The 14,842-nt window shown below is 27.1% G+C and overlaps 4 protein-coding genes across 7 annotated transcripts; 3 read left to right on the plus strand and 1 right to left on the minus strand.

Moving 5' to 3' along the window:
- Nucleotides 1-128: 128 nt before the first annotated feature.
- Suv3 (Suv3 RNA helicase) lies at nt 129-4,160 on the plus strand. The gene is made up of 15 exons (XM_015330609.2): nt 129-408; nt 484-571; nt 636-880; nt 984-1,206; nt 1,322-1,490; nt 1,587-1,698; nt 1,773-1,903; nt 1,984-2,297; nt 2,378-2,519; nt 2,576-2,734; nt 2,812-2,991; nt 3,289-3,437; nt 3,513-3,634; nt 3,730-3,801; nt 3,937-4,160. The coding sequence occupies exons 2-15, from the start codon at nt 495-497 to the stop codon at nt 4,074-4,076; spliced, it is 2,235 nt and encodes a 744-aa protein (XP_015186095.1). The 5' UTR covers nt 129-408; nt 484-494; the 3' UTR covers nt 4,077-4,160.
- Nucleotides 4,082-6,399, minus strand: LOC107071538 (uncharacterized). The gene is made up of 4 exons (XM_015330611.2): nt 6,166-6,399; nt 5,757-5,982; nt 4,703-5,681; nt 4,082-4,601 (listed from the first exon to the last, which is right to left on the minus strand). Exons 2-4 carry the CDS (start codon nt 5,973-5,975, stop codon nt 4,426-4,428), a joined length of 1,374 nt encoding a protein of 457 aa, XP_015186097.2. The 5' UTR covers nt 5,976-5,982; nt 6,166-6,399; the 3' UTR covers nt 4,082-4,425.
- Nucleotides 6,400-6,992: 593 nt separating this feature from the next.
- Trs23 (trafficking protein particle complex subunit 4-like protein Trs23) lies at nt 6,993-8,017 on the plus strand. The gene is made up of 2 exons (XM_015330612.2): nt 6,993-7,314; nt 7,410-8,017. The coding sequence occupies exons 1-2, from the start codon at nt 7,140-7,142 to the stop codon at nt 7,886-7,888; spliced, it is 654 nt and encodes a 217-aa protein (XP_015186098.1). The 5' UTR covers nt 6,993-7,139; the 3' UTR covers nt 7,889-8,017.
- Nucleotides 8,018-8,329: 312 nt separating this feature from the next.
- LOC107071536 (Biorientation Defective 1) lies at nt 8,330-14,516 on the plus strand. Of its 4 annotated transcripts, XR_016176336.1 has the most exons (5): nt 8,330-8,469; nt 8,594-12,342; nt 12,431-12,592; nt 14,059-14,178; nt 14,382-14,516. XR_016176336.1 is itself a non-coding variant. In XM_015330608.2 (4 exons), exons 1-4 carry the CDS (start codon nt 8,338-8,340, stop codon nt 12,531-12,533), a joined length of 3,909 nt encoding a protein of 1,302 aa, XP_015186094.2. In that variant the 5' UTR covers nt 8,330-8,337; the 3' UTR covers nt 12,534-13,858. The 4 variants fall into 4 exon arrangements, 2 of the variants coding, with proteins under 2 accessions (XP_015186094.2, XP_015186093.2); XR_001476467.2 differs by having other exon boundaries at nt 14,059-14,516; XM_015330608.2 differs by lacking the exons at nt 14,059-14,178; nt 14,382-14,516 and having other exon boundaries at nt 8,594-9,881; nt 9,957-12,342; nt 12,431-13,858.
- Nucleotides 14,517-14,842: the final 326 nt, after the last annotated feature.

Below are 14,842 nucleotides of genomic sequence, written 5' to 3' on the forward strand. Positions count from 1 at the left end.
GCGGCGCGTGGTGGGAATATTATTTCTCCTCTGTCGCGCAGCTAACTTCGGCTTTTCTCGGCTTCTTTCGGTTTCCCGACACACCGACACGTAACATTTCGTTGTGTTTGAAGCGTGCTAGGCTCGAAGGAAGGGGTAAAAATATTTTACGATCTGGCTTCACTGTAATCTATACGGGTATTTTAAAGTGCGTAAGAAAGTTAGGTTAAGTTCTAATACAAGTTTAAATCATAGACAAGTTGTATATTTTTATTAAAAAAAGATTGTCAAGTGAAACTACTTTTTTTAATTCGTACAAAAATATGATTCTTTTAGAATCAAGGAGCCTAACAGTGATTACATTATATTGATATTAAAAAAACATTTTGTAACAATACTACATTTCAACTATAATAACACGTGATTCATGTAAGTAAAATACATTGTAATATTATCATTGTTTTTTAAATATAATTATATTTCTAAGCATTTTAATAATTGCAGATTTAGTTAGAATGTTACCAATACAGAATTTGATTTGTGAACAATATATAAGAAGAGGTTCCTTTTTAGCATCCATTTTTATAAGAAGGTAAATTATTTAATTATATGTTACTTGTCAAAAAAGATTGATATATTTGTACTTCTTATTTTAGATCATTAAATCCAACAGCAAGTATTGTTCATATAAAAAGAGGAAAAAGGGATACAAAAAATTACGATGACACAAGTAATATAAACTCATTTATTCGTCCTGTACCTGTCAAGTCTAATCCAGACGACATTAATATTGGAAGTGAATTAACCGGTGATTTAAATAAAACAAATTTATTATTAATTTTAAACAAATTCATCGAGATGAAGGAAATTAAAAGTTTGGCACAAGATTATGGATTAGATAGTACGTATATTATTTCACTAATTCATTTATCTTTCATATTATTATTATTATTATTATAAACATGCACATGTACTTTTGAATAAAATAACATTTTCTTTGATAGATTATTTGCAGAAAAAAGCATTCATAGAATTTAGAGAATATTGTGTTCGATCACAATCATTACCGACTGATCTTCATATCGTTTTAAGTGACATTCTTCAAAATGCTGCAAATGTAACAGATCTTTTCCCTTATTTTTTACGTTTTGCCAAAAAACTGTTTCCTCATATAGAATGTTTGGATGATCTTAAAAAAATAAGTGATCTCAGATCACCAGCTAATTGGTAAGCTTATTTAAAAACTAAATATATATGCATAGAATACACTGACATCATTGGGTTGGAAAAACCTCAGATACTTTGTATGTTATTTAAATTAATTTATTTAATTAAATTACAGGTATCCCGCAGCTAGAGCAAAAACAAGAAAAATTATATTTCATGCTGGTCCAACTAACAGTGGAAAAACTTATCACGCATTAGAAAGATTTATAAGAGCAAAAAGTGGTGTATATTGTGGACCTTTAAAGTTATTAGTTTCAGAAGTATATAATAAATGTAATAAGATGGTTAGTATACTTGATTATATCAAATTTCCAAATTATTTGAAAATATAAAGAAATCTCTTAGTCTCTTTCTTTCTCTTTTAATATATTTTTAATCAGGGAACTCCTTGTGACTTAGTTACCGGAGAAGAAAGAAGATATGCTCATAGTCCAGACAATCCTGCAGATCATGTATCTTGTTCAGTTGAAATGGTTAATTTAAATAATTCTTGTATGTATAATCATTATTTTATAATATTTATTATTTTATTATATATTTTATAAAATTATTCTTTATTATTGCAGATGAGGTTGCAGTAATTGATGAAATTCAATTACTCCGAGATCCTGGCAGAGGATGGGCATGGACAAGAGCTCTTCTTGGAATTCCTGCTGATGAAATACATCTATGTGGTGAAACAGCTGCAATAGATTTAGTAATTATCTATTTTATCTGTAAATTTATTTATTTCTTTTTAATATTTATTTGTTAATTGTGTAACCGTATTATTTATAGGTAAAATCAATTTGTTTGACAACAGGTGAAACCCCTGAAATCCGTAAATATAAACGGTTAACACAATTAGTAGTAGAAAATTCACCACTAGGATCATTGAAAAATATTCGACCTAGTGACTGTATAGTTTGTTTCAGTAAAAATGATATATTTGCTGTTACTCGTCAATTAGAAACAGAAGGAATTGAAACTGCAGTAATATATGGTAGTTTACCACCAGGAACAAAACTTGCCCAAGCTGCTAAATTTAATGATCCAAATAATCCTTGTAAAGTATTAGTTGCAACTAATGCAATTGGAATGGGATTAAATTTGTAAGTTTTTTATATATTACATTATAAATGTTTAAACAATATATTTTGCTATATATATGTAAATATATATGCATATACAGACATATTAGAAGAATTATTTTTTACTCTTTAATACAACCAACGGTGAATGAAAAAGGAGAGAAAGAAATGGACACAATTTCAGTATCAACAGCTTTGCAAATTAGTGGAAGAGCAGGACGTTATGGAACACAATGGAACACGGTAATATAATTTCCATTTAATATTTAAAACATTTTTATTGCAATTTTACTATTTAGGGCTATGTTACAACTTATAAAGCACATGATCTTCCAACGCTGAAACATTTACTCAGTCAACAACCTGAACCAATTACTCAAGCTGGTCTTCATCCAACATCTGATCAAATCGAATTATATGCTTATCATTTACCAGAAACAACATTGTCTAATCTTCTGGTAATAATATAAATTAATATAATACATTAATTGTTGTTATAATAAGACAAGAAGAAATAATATATTTATTATTTTAGGATATTTTTATAAAACTATCTACAATTGATGATTCTTTATACTTTATATGCAATACTGATGACTTCAAATTCCTCGCTGATATGATACAACATGTTCCTTTACCATTACGTGCACGATATGTATTCTGTTGTGCACCAATTAATAGAAAACTTCCATTTTCATGTGCTATGTTTCTAAAGGTAATACTATCATCTTATTTTCTTCAAGATAAATGAATTATATAAATTACTGTGACTCACAATTAGTCCGATACACACGTCTTTAAGTTAATTGCGATTATAAATTGAGATATAAACTATCCTATCTTTCAAGTTGAATGAAACTGCACACAGTGTGCAAAATTTTATTCAAATCGGTTCAGTAGTTTAGGAGTCCATTGCGTACAAACAACGTGACACGTAATTTATATATATTAAGATAAAATAATCTATATGTACAAATATTAGATTAATATAATACAATGTTATTTATTATAGTTTGCTCGTCAATACAGTAAAAATGATAAAATCACCTTTAACTGGTTATGCAATCACATCGGTTGGCCATTCTCAACACCTAAAACTATACTCGATCTTGTTCATTTGGAAGCTGTGTTTGATATTATGGATGTATATCTTTGGTTAAGGTATCTATAATATACATAGATATTTATAAATATTTATTTTAAATATAAATTTATAAATAATGCATTTGTATGCAGTTATCGGTTCCCAGATTTATTCCCAGATACTAATATAGTACGAGATGTTCAACAAGAATTAGATTCATTTATCCAAAAAGGTGTACTTCATATGAAAGAATTAATTAATACTTCTATGGATGGTAATTGTTCATTTTTGTCATATTATAATAAATATTGATATATTATATATAATATAATATCGAATTATATATATATATATATTTTGATTGAACAGGAGGAAACAGTGGAGAACCATCGGAACCAGATGAATTTTATGTACAAACACGTAAACATAATTTTTATAAAGGTAGAATTTTAATTACAAATTCGTTGATAGAAATGATAAGAAAAAAAAGAAAAGTAATCATTTATAATTTAATATCAAAATACCGAATTTAACTGTTACATGTAACTTGTATTGATAATTTTGATTATATTTTAGGAAATAATGAAAGTAGTAAACGTAAGGTCTCTGTACCCATAAGGAAAGGTAAATTAACAGAACGATTATTGGCAGAAGGTTTGCTAACACCACAAATGTTACAAGAACTTCAAAATGAATGGAGCAAAAAGAAAAAATAATAAATTTTGTTTTGCAAAAATCAGACACCAAAATGAACAACCAATATAAAAATTGTTGAAATTAAATAAATGAAATCATCATTATCTTATCATTTACAAAAATAATTTGTTCCTTTCTTTTACCATTTAACATGAATGGTAAAATAAATGAATAATTTAGAAAATACTTAACATTAATATGTTTAGTATTTTAATAAATAATAAATAAATAATATGATACTTTTCAATTTAGTTATATTAAAGAATTATTAAAAACGTTTAAAATATATGTATACTTTTATTTTCATTTCGTGCAATGCTTGTTCACATATTTGACTTTTCTTTTTTCTTTGAAATTAAAATTAGAAAATTAACAGTATACAGATTTTCTTAATTTGTATTTAATCATATGAGATAACATGAAGCATTTGGAACATCTTTTAGAATCATTATTTAGAATGAGAGGGCATAATACATGTCTCCATTGTATACCATCTTTGTAGGCTAATTTAAGGGAATTCATTTCTTGAAAATTGTCTGTTATGCCTAATTAAATGAGGAGATAAACAATAAGATTAATATATACATACATATATATATATATATATTGTTAAAACTATTTTGTATATATTATTAAAAAAACATACCTTCGCAGATAATTCTTAAATGAAATTTATTTATAAGTTCTTCAATGTCTAACAAGCATTGCACTTTATTATCTTTATTTTCTTTGATAAGATTGTACATTATTGGATCAATTTCTTTATTAAAAACGCTACATCGTAACATCATATCAGTCTTTACGAATACTTGTTTAACCAAAAAAGGTATACCATCTTTCGTCATTGCCATATTTAAATATACAATTGTTGTAGCATGTCCTTTAGAAGCTACATTGCACGACCAACCACGTGGCAATGTAATTTCAAAACACATTTCCAATATGTCTTCAAACAAAAATTCCTTTTTTCCTTTATTATCATACATAGAATCATCATATTTATTGACAATATTTAACGATTGTTCTTTTATACATACAATTCTATTATTTAGAGTATTATCTAGACATTTTGGAAAGATCGAATTTTTGGTATTAACTTTTGAATTGTCCCACCTTTCCGCTGATGTTTCATCCTCTTCAGAACAATGAGAAACATACGAAGAATTATTTACACTTCTATCTAATTTTACTTGAGAAAGTTGATCGTAATTGATATTTTCTTTATGTTTCATTTTTCTCATATCATTATCTGTATTTTGTAATTCTAAATTATTATAATCTCTAAGCATTGTCTTTCTATGTTTATTATTTCTATTAGAAGATAATCTTAATTGTGTTTTATAATCATCCATAGACGTGTTTTTATTTGATTCATCCTCCGATGATTGTTCCATTTGTTTTGATTGATTAACAACATTTTCATGTTTATGATTTTTAAACTCAGTACATTCATTAACCGTATTTACAATGTCTTCTTTGTCAGATGTAAGAAAACTATCAGGTTTAAACTGTAAAAATTCATACAAATGATTTTGTATGTTATTAACTTTGTTATCTTTCAATTGTGGATGAATATTTTTAGTAGGTACTGCACCTGGTCTTAATCTACATTTTTTATATTTTATCTGAAATAATACAAAATGATTAAAGTTAAATTCATTTTTATAAATAAATACAATGTTTGCAAAGTGATATCTTACAGAAATAACGTGTGGTGGAGATCCGCTGACCCAATGCGTGATGATATCCTGTTTACGAAAATGTTTACTGCAAACGTAAAAAAAATCATTGACAGAATAATCGTCAATATCAATTGCTTCTTGCCATTTTCTACGTAATTCTGGATTCTTTGGAGCTGAGAAAAAACTACGAGTATTTTTATAATTTGATTCCTTACATATCGCACATTTACGTGTCATATTGATCCTGCAATATTATTTAATATACATAATGACATAATTAAGTATAATTCATATTAATTAATTTCATTTCACAAATTTAAATAATACAATGATGTAATTATGTATGACACACACATTATTTTTCAATTTAATTATTAAATTTAACAGAAAGTTGTATAGTAAATAATATAAATATGTAATTAGGTACCTTATAAAATTATTAACATGAAATTATTAATGATTATTATAATTAATTGAAAAACTTTTAATTAGGTTTCTTAAACAGTTTTTCAAACATTTTCTGCGAAAACGTCTACTAAGAATACATGTTTTGATACATTTGTGTACAATAGGAAAAACAAAGAGTAAAAATCACTAAACAAATGGTGCCAACGTAGAAAAATAAATTTCAAATAGTGACAGTGATAGGTTAGGACGTTAGTAATTTGATTAAACAGCTGATTTGCTAGGATAGATACCAGGAGTCCGAATTAAGATATTTTGCCGGTAGGGCGCGCTGTTTTTCACAGAGTACTCGTTTGAATACTTACGCGGGAAGTTTTGTTGCTATTGACAGCTCTGAAAAAAAATATTTTAAGAAACGTGGAATTAATATTATTTAAAAACTACACAAATGTAATAATCAATTATTTGTTAACATACAATTTTTAATATTATTTTGACGTTTGGTGTTTTTGGTGCTGTGAATAAAGCCACTTTTCCTAAATTCTCACTTGCCTTTCGGCCATTAAGGCAACCATAAACGGCACAACACTTTTCCATTTTTTAATAAAAATAATTCTACAAAAATAAATTAATATTTTATATTTAATTTAATTTATTTTTACATTCACGAGCCAGATTAACCAGTCCGTAATTACATGTAATAATAATAATAGTATCGGTATGTTTTGAATACTTGCGCAGCCAGTGGCAAAAAAAGAGAACTATGATCTGGGCTTAGAATTGTGTACATAAATAATGTGAAAAATCCTATACCGCTCGGACTCCTGGTATTTATCCTCCGTGGGAAAAACAAAGAGTAAAAATCACTAAACAAATGGTGCCAACGTAGAAAAATAAATTTCAAATAGTGACAGTGATAGGTTAGGACGTTAGTAATTTGACTAAACAGCTGATCTGTTATACTGTGAGATTACATAACCTTAAATTGTTTAAAAGATGGTGATATACGGTGTTTATATCGTATCTAAATCAGGAGGTTTAATTTTTAACCATGATCATAATATTCCCAAAATAGAAAATGAGAAAACATTTAATTATCCGTTAGATATTAAATTAAATTATGAAAATAAAAAGATAGTCGTGTCTTTTGGTCAAAAAGATGGTATAAATGGTAAATGATTATCTATTATTATTATTATTATTATTATTACATTATTTTATTGACATATTATATTTTATTTAATAAGTAAAATATTTTTAATACAGTAGGACATATGTTAACTGCAGTAAATGGTAGTCCTGTTATTGGTAACGAATTGGAAGATGGAAGAGACGTGTTGGAACTGTTAAATAAACAGGAAAATTTTCCCATAACGTTAAAGTTTAGTCGTGCAAAGATGACTACTAATGAGAAAATTTTTCTAGCATCTATGTTTTATCCTCTGTTTGCGATAGCCAGTCAATTGAGTCCAGAACCTCGATGTTCTGGAATTGAAATTCTAGAAGCTGACACGTTTCGTTTGTACTGCTATCAAACATTAACTGGAATTAAATTTATGATAGTGGCTGAGCCATCGCAGTCAGGAATGGAAATATTGACTAAAAAAGTCTATGAACTTTATGCTGATTATGCACTCAAGAATCCATTCTATTCATTAGAAATGCCAATAAGGTGTGAACTTTTTGAAACTAACCTTCAATCGTTGCTTGAAACGATAGAAAAATGTGGTATAAGTAGTATTTAATTTAACTCGATATTTACAAACTCATGTAATATGTAAGTATGCATTGTGTATATGTATATTTGTGATATGATCTTATATTATAAAAAAATATATACCACATATAATTAAAAAATAATATTTTAAGAATAATTGTAAGAGACGTATAAAAACATAAAAAGTCAAATGAGCGAATAAAACTTCATAGTTTTTCTAAAAAAAAAAAGCATTCAATATGCTTCAAATCTATTATTATTATTTGAAAAATAAATAAAAATATAAAAATTATGTTAGGGTAATAGAGAATTGTGTTATAAAGTTGGTAGCGAATAAATGTATTAGTTGGCAGTACTGCTTCTGCATAGTTGCAAACAAATATGGACGCGCACAGTTTCACGAATAGATTCTGATGGAAAATTGGTCTATTTCATTGTAATAGAAGAATATTTGTTACAACTGTAATAACATTAATCATGGAGTTAGGATTGTCAAGTACTTTATTGGCAGGTGATCCACATCTTGTGGATCGTATTGTTGGTGAAGTTAAATCGCAGGGTATTTTTGATCAATTTCGTAAAGAATGCATAGCTGATGTTGATACAAAGGTATAATATTATTATCATTTATATTTACATATGTTTCATTAATTATTGTAGTTGAAATGACGTTTATGTAAATGTTCATTTAAATGTTGTTAAACAATAATTAATGGCATGTTATCTGTCATAGCCTGCATATCAAAATCTACGTACAAGAGTTGAGGGATCTGTTAATTCATTTCTCGACAAACAACAGTGGAAACCAGAACTTAATAAAAATCAAGTTAGAGAAACATTGCGTAAACATATACACGAAGCACCATATTTAGATGTTGGAGTTGAACGTATCGTTGATCAAGTGGTCAATCCAAAAGTATTTTCTGTATTCATGCCACAAATAGAGGACGTCGTTTATAAGTTTTTGGGTTTGGAAAGGCCAAAAATGAAAGAAAAATCTAGTGCTTGTGGATTGAAAGATTTATTACCTAAAGATTTAGATCCAGTTTCACCAGAATCTGATAAGAACAGTTTGAAAGATGTGTCACTTGAATCTGTAGATGCAATAGATGATATTGTTGTTAAACCAGATGACAAATCTGAACAATCACTCGATGAACAAAAGTTAGAAATCGTTGAAAAATATTTGGAAAGAAGTAAAGAGCAAGTATCCGAGGAGAATGGTCATACTTCTTCGGAAGAAAAGGTATTGGGAGAAGAGTGTATTGATTTTAATAAGACTGCTGTTAGTAATGTAAATTTAAATACATCTGGAAAATCAGATGACAAAGTTGAAGAGGAAGAAGAGGATAGTCCAACCTTTGAACCGATAGATATTATGAATTTAAATGAATCTAATATATCTAATGATTCACATTTATCTGGTATATCTGAATTAACAAGTCATAGATCAAGAAGTCCTAATTTCTCCAACGAGGTATCACAGGATAATTATGATTGCAGTAATCAAGATTCACAACTTAGTAAAGTTTCCTCAGATTCAAGATTATCAATAGTAACTGATTTTGGATTATCTAATCATGCTTCAACACCAATACACGATGGCATTAAAGAAGAACTCGCTAAAGATAAATGTGAAATTAAAACTGCAAAAGATAACTTTCGTGCTCTTAGAGAATTTGAATCTTTTAAGAATAAAAATAATAAAAATATCGTCGAATCGAAAAAATGTAAAGAAAGTGGGAATGATTTGAAAGATACAAAAGATACAACAAAAAGTATTAAACTCAATTTACCATCTAAGGAAAATTCGAGCGATGCCACGGACAATAGTACAAAAGATAAATACGACAGTAAAATATCTAAAGATAAACATAAAGATAGTGAAATATCCAAATCTAAATCTAAAGACAAAATCTGTTCGAAGGAGACAAAATGTAAGGAAAAGGATAATGAGAAAAAGAAGCAGAGTAGTAGTAGTAGTAGTCATAGCAGTTCCAAACATGATAAACATATTAAAGGTAAGGTTAAGGATAAACCTAGTCAGTCAAAGGATACAGTTGACAAAGTGAAAGATAACAAAGATACTGTTACAGATAATGTCAATAAAATGAAAGAAGATAAGGTTAAGGAAATGGATAAAAAAGAAAGTAATACGAACAAGGAATCAAAAGATTTGAAAGATCTTTATAAAGAAAAAATTCGAGAACTCAGAGAGAAGAAAGAATTAACTGAAAAGGAAAAATTAAATAAGGACAATGTTAAATCCAATAAAGAATCGAGAGATAAAAAGGATTCAAGCAAGGATAAGAAATCTTACAAGAAAGAACACAGAAGTTCTACTTCCAAAAGTCACGATGACAAAAGTCGTCATGAAAACAAAGTCAACAAAGGATCGTCTGACAAAATATCAGATATTAAAGATAAAAAATCTGAATCTAAAGACAAAACGAAACGTGATGAACGTAGTTCGAAGGATATTAAAGATAAAAGTAACGTCATGAAAACGGAATCTTCGAGTAAATCAGAAAAAAGTGATTTAAAGAAAATGTCGAAGAATGGTGGTAAGGATGAAAAAATGGAAATAAAAAAAGATATTAAAATTAGTAGCGATAAAAATTGTAAGAAAGATGTACGTACACAAGTACAAAGTAATAAAACATCAGACAAATCTGTAGATATTACGAAAAAAGATTCTAAAAGTGATGCTCAAAGTAAGGATAAGAAAAGGAGAGACGATAAGAAATCTAAAACAAAGGATGACCATTCTAGTCTACGAAAAAATTCAAATGATCGTCGTTCTACTGACAGAGATGGTTCTAATGGATCTAATAGTAAAAGTTCACAATCTAGTACTTCTAGTTCTAATGCTACTACTAGTAAATCAAGTTCTTCTGGATTAACTAAAGATACCAGTCATATGAGTAACTCAAGCAGCGAAACATCAGATAGCATAGGTGAAACAGAGATAAATAAAATGAAATTACAATTGCAAAATGAAAATTACGATGACATAAATAAAGATAATATAAATCTCACCGATACAGAATCTTCCTTTGATCCTGACAATAGTTTTGAAGATGTTCAATTAACAGAAACACAATCAAACGAGAATAATTTACCATTAAAAAAAAGACCATTGTTAGATGAAAATGATTTAAATTCATCGAGCGAAATGAAACTGAAGAAACCTAAATTTGCAAAGAACATACACGAAGCTAAAAAATTAATGAAAATAAGAAAACAAATGGAAAAATTAAAGCAGAAAGATGATAAAAAAATAGAGAAGAAAGTTGATCAAAAAACTGAGCTGTGTTTAAAGTTAGAGAACAGTGGAGGAGATGATTTGACTGCTGTTCCTGATGAAGAACGTGTTCAAATAATCGAAGTACGAGATGAAGAATACGAAGAACCTTACCCAGATCGTCAAATGAATTTAACATTAGAACAACGTTCAATGATATTGTTAGAAGGTGAACTTCATGATACAGATGGTAACGTGGTACCAAAACAACCTAAAAAGATACCAAAACTATCTGCTTTGGAATTGTGTATAAAACAATCCTTAGATGAAGCAATATGTCATACAAAATTGCAACAACAAGACGATGATGCAGAATCTCAGGCTCTACCGATGAATAAAACTTGTAAAGATGATTCAGCTTCAAGTAATTGTAGTAGTAGTAGTAGTAGTAGTAAAGACAGTTTAGAAATGAAAACAAATGATACAGTAGAAACATCTGAAACATTTCTTGATGCAAGTGAACGTATAGAAAAAATAAAGTCAATAAATACTATTACTAAAAATAGTAATAAAGTAAGAAATCAAATAAGTACAAGTGACACGAATATTAGCGTAGAACACAGTGTAATAAGCAACGATAGAAATAATGACAATGAGGAGTTTGAACAAGCAAAATCATCTCCTAGCAGAGATATTACAGAATATAATGAACTCGATGAACAATTGCCTGGACAAGCTAATGCACAGTCTTCCAAGAATGAATTTGTACCAAAAGTTAATGATGATTATGAAGATTGTAGATATTTCAAACTTGATAACAAAAAATCGGATAGATTTCTTAGTTTTTTTCATTCATTAGAAATGGTTGGAGGTAATACTCTAGAAGAAATAATAGAAGGACTAGGTGGTCAGATAGTAGTATCGTCTGGTTCAAAAACAATGGCCCCACCAATGCCAAAAAGAAAACATTCAGGTAGTCCATTAACAGACATACTACTCCATAATTCAAATAACAATAATGATGGTCTGAAAATATCAATGCCAAATGATAATCCTTTAAATGCTATGAAAAAAAGAAAAATGATTGCTTCGAAAAAGCAAAGACTTCATGCAAATCCTTGCATATCGCAAAGTTTATTAAATGGAGAAAATTTTGTAATGCCATTGAGCCCAGAAAGTGATGTATCAGCAACTAGCGAAAAAATTCCATCGTCTAATATAATGAAAGAAGAAAAAAGGTAATACCTTGATATTTGTCGCATTTTTTACAAATAGTGAAAATGATGATTATTATCATATTTCACGACGTTTAATTAAAAATTACAGTCGAAACAGAAGCAGTCAACGATATTCAAGCGATGACTTGTATAAACCACGTCCATTGTTTTCAAGTTCTTCTCGTCGGAGTAGAAGATTTAATCAAGTGTAGCTAGTAACTCATGGCTTCAGATGTTGAATCATATTGTAACTTCTGTATAATGCAGAATTGTAAGATATATTTTATTTTTTTAATATATAATCATGATATATATATATATATATATATATATATATATATATATATATATTTAAAACATAAAACATCAAATGTTTTACAATCTATTCCAATATGGCTGATTAACTTAGACAAAATTGTTAGGTTTATGTTTAAAATTACATTATTACGTATTGTTATTATTATTATTATTATTATAATCATCTGTATCAGAAAATTGGAAATGACAACAAATACTGAAGCCTTAGATATATTTTAGACTAATTTGTTATTTAGGACTATGTATTTATTGTATAAATAAGTATGAATGTTTTAAATATTGATTTATTTAATAATTTCATATTACAAAGAAAGAATTGCATAGCACAATTGCATTGAAATAAAATAATATTTAATTAACTTCGAGCTACGTATAAAAACAAAAATTTGTATATTTTTCAATATTTGCATATCTGATTGTTAGAGACGATAATGCTCATCAAAACTTTCTACAAAGGTTTTACATGCTTATCGCATTATGTGTATACATTTGTATAAAAAAAGTCATTTTATTTTAAAGCAATAATTACCAGAAAAATAACAAAAAATACAATTACAACGGTACGTTTTGAAAGAAATGATAATTTCTATTATTATTTTTTTTTTTTTTATATATACTTAAAACAAATAAATAAATAAATATATATATATATATAGTATATAATATTATAGAGAAACAAGAGTAAAAATGTATTTTACTTATCGTTATAATCAATCGTGTTATTTTACTAATTGTACAACAACAACAAAATATAATAATAACATAAGTTATTGAAGGAGCAAAGTAATAATAGTAGATATGAAAAAAACAATACCTTTTTTAATCGAATTATTAAAACATATAATAATATCTAAATGATTTGTAAGATTCGCTGTGATAACAATTATTAGTTAATTGATAAACTTTAATAACGGCGAACCGAATCATGTTTTAAATGCCATATTTTGTGGAGTTGATCTATGTACTATTTCTACAATAACTATATTATTAATACTGTATATTTGTAAGTTGTACAAATATTATATGTATATGTATATATATACATATATATACATATAATTCAAATATTTCATTACAATTGTACATCTTTTTTCAAATTAATCAGCTATTATTATTCATTCCAATTTATTAATCAATAGTCACTTCCAAAATTTATAATGTTTCTTATTATTAACATAATCGCTCATGAAATAAAGCGAATTTTCTATATGCAATCAAACTATCCATCTTTTTATTCCTATGATATACTTAATGGTATTTCAATTAAATTGTACATATATATATATATATATATATATGTGTGTGCGTGTGTGTGTACATAAAAATTGTCTTTCTAGAAATTATTAACATTTCAATCTTAATAATATATCTATGTAAATAATAATAATATTAATAACATTAACCCTTTTGTACTCGCAGATGTCGGATATATCCGGCGCACAAAGCAAAAAAGGGTCAAAACCGTACATTTCTGAATGAGTGAAGTAAAATAAAATAAAAAGAAAAGAAGAAAAAAAGGACGGAAAAGTTTTGAAATTGGTAATTGTTATATTCTAGCTGTTGTTTCGTATATTGAATATAAATTATTTTGATTTAGGCTTAATATATATGAATAATATTAAAGGGAATATTAACTGTCATCTAATTAACCTTTTATAAATTTATATTCAATGCGAATAAAAAATGCATTATATAATAAATTATGTATTTGTATATGAAAAATTAATATATCTACTTTGTAGAGATTACATGTGAATTATTATGCGAATAGAATGCAGCTGCTGGTGTCAAGAAATAATCAAAATCATAAATTGTAAAATGGTAAATGTAATAAGTTGATATTTGTAAAACATAAATATTATATTATTCTTCAGAAATATTTCTTCATAATATATTTGTATGAACTCGTGTCTTTGTAAAAATTCCCTGTAAATTATTATGCAAGTAGAATGCAGCTGCAGTGACATAAAATAATCTAGATAATAATAATAATAATAATCTTGTTTAAGGAAGAAACAAATATTATAATACTGTTAAGATACATTTATTTTTATTATATAAAAAATCATTTACATTAATTTTTAATTATTTAACATAAATATATTGTAAAATCTGTATTTTATTACCGACAGGTAAAATATGTTTCGCCATCTAGCGGTAATAACTGTTATTTTATCTTACCGACCGGTAAAACATGTGTCTC

The sequence above is a fragment of the Polistes dominula genome, unplaced genomic scaffold (assembly GCF_049000335.1).
Source record: "Polistes dominula isolate Pdom_NZ unplaced genomic scaffold, Pdom_raw_medaka contig_84, whole genome shotgun sequence".
In the NCBI taxonomy this organism is placed as follows: domain Eukaryota; kingdom Metazoa; phylum Arthropoda; class Insecta; order Hymenoptera; family Vespidae; genus Polistes; species Polistes dominula.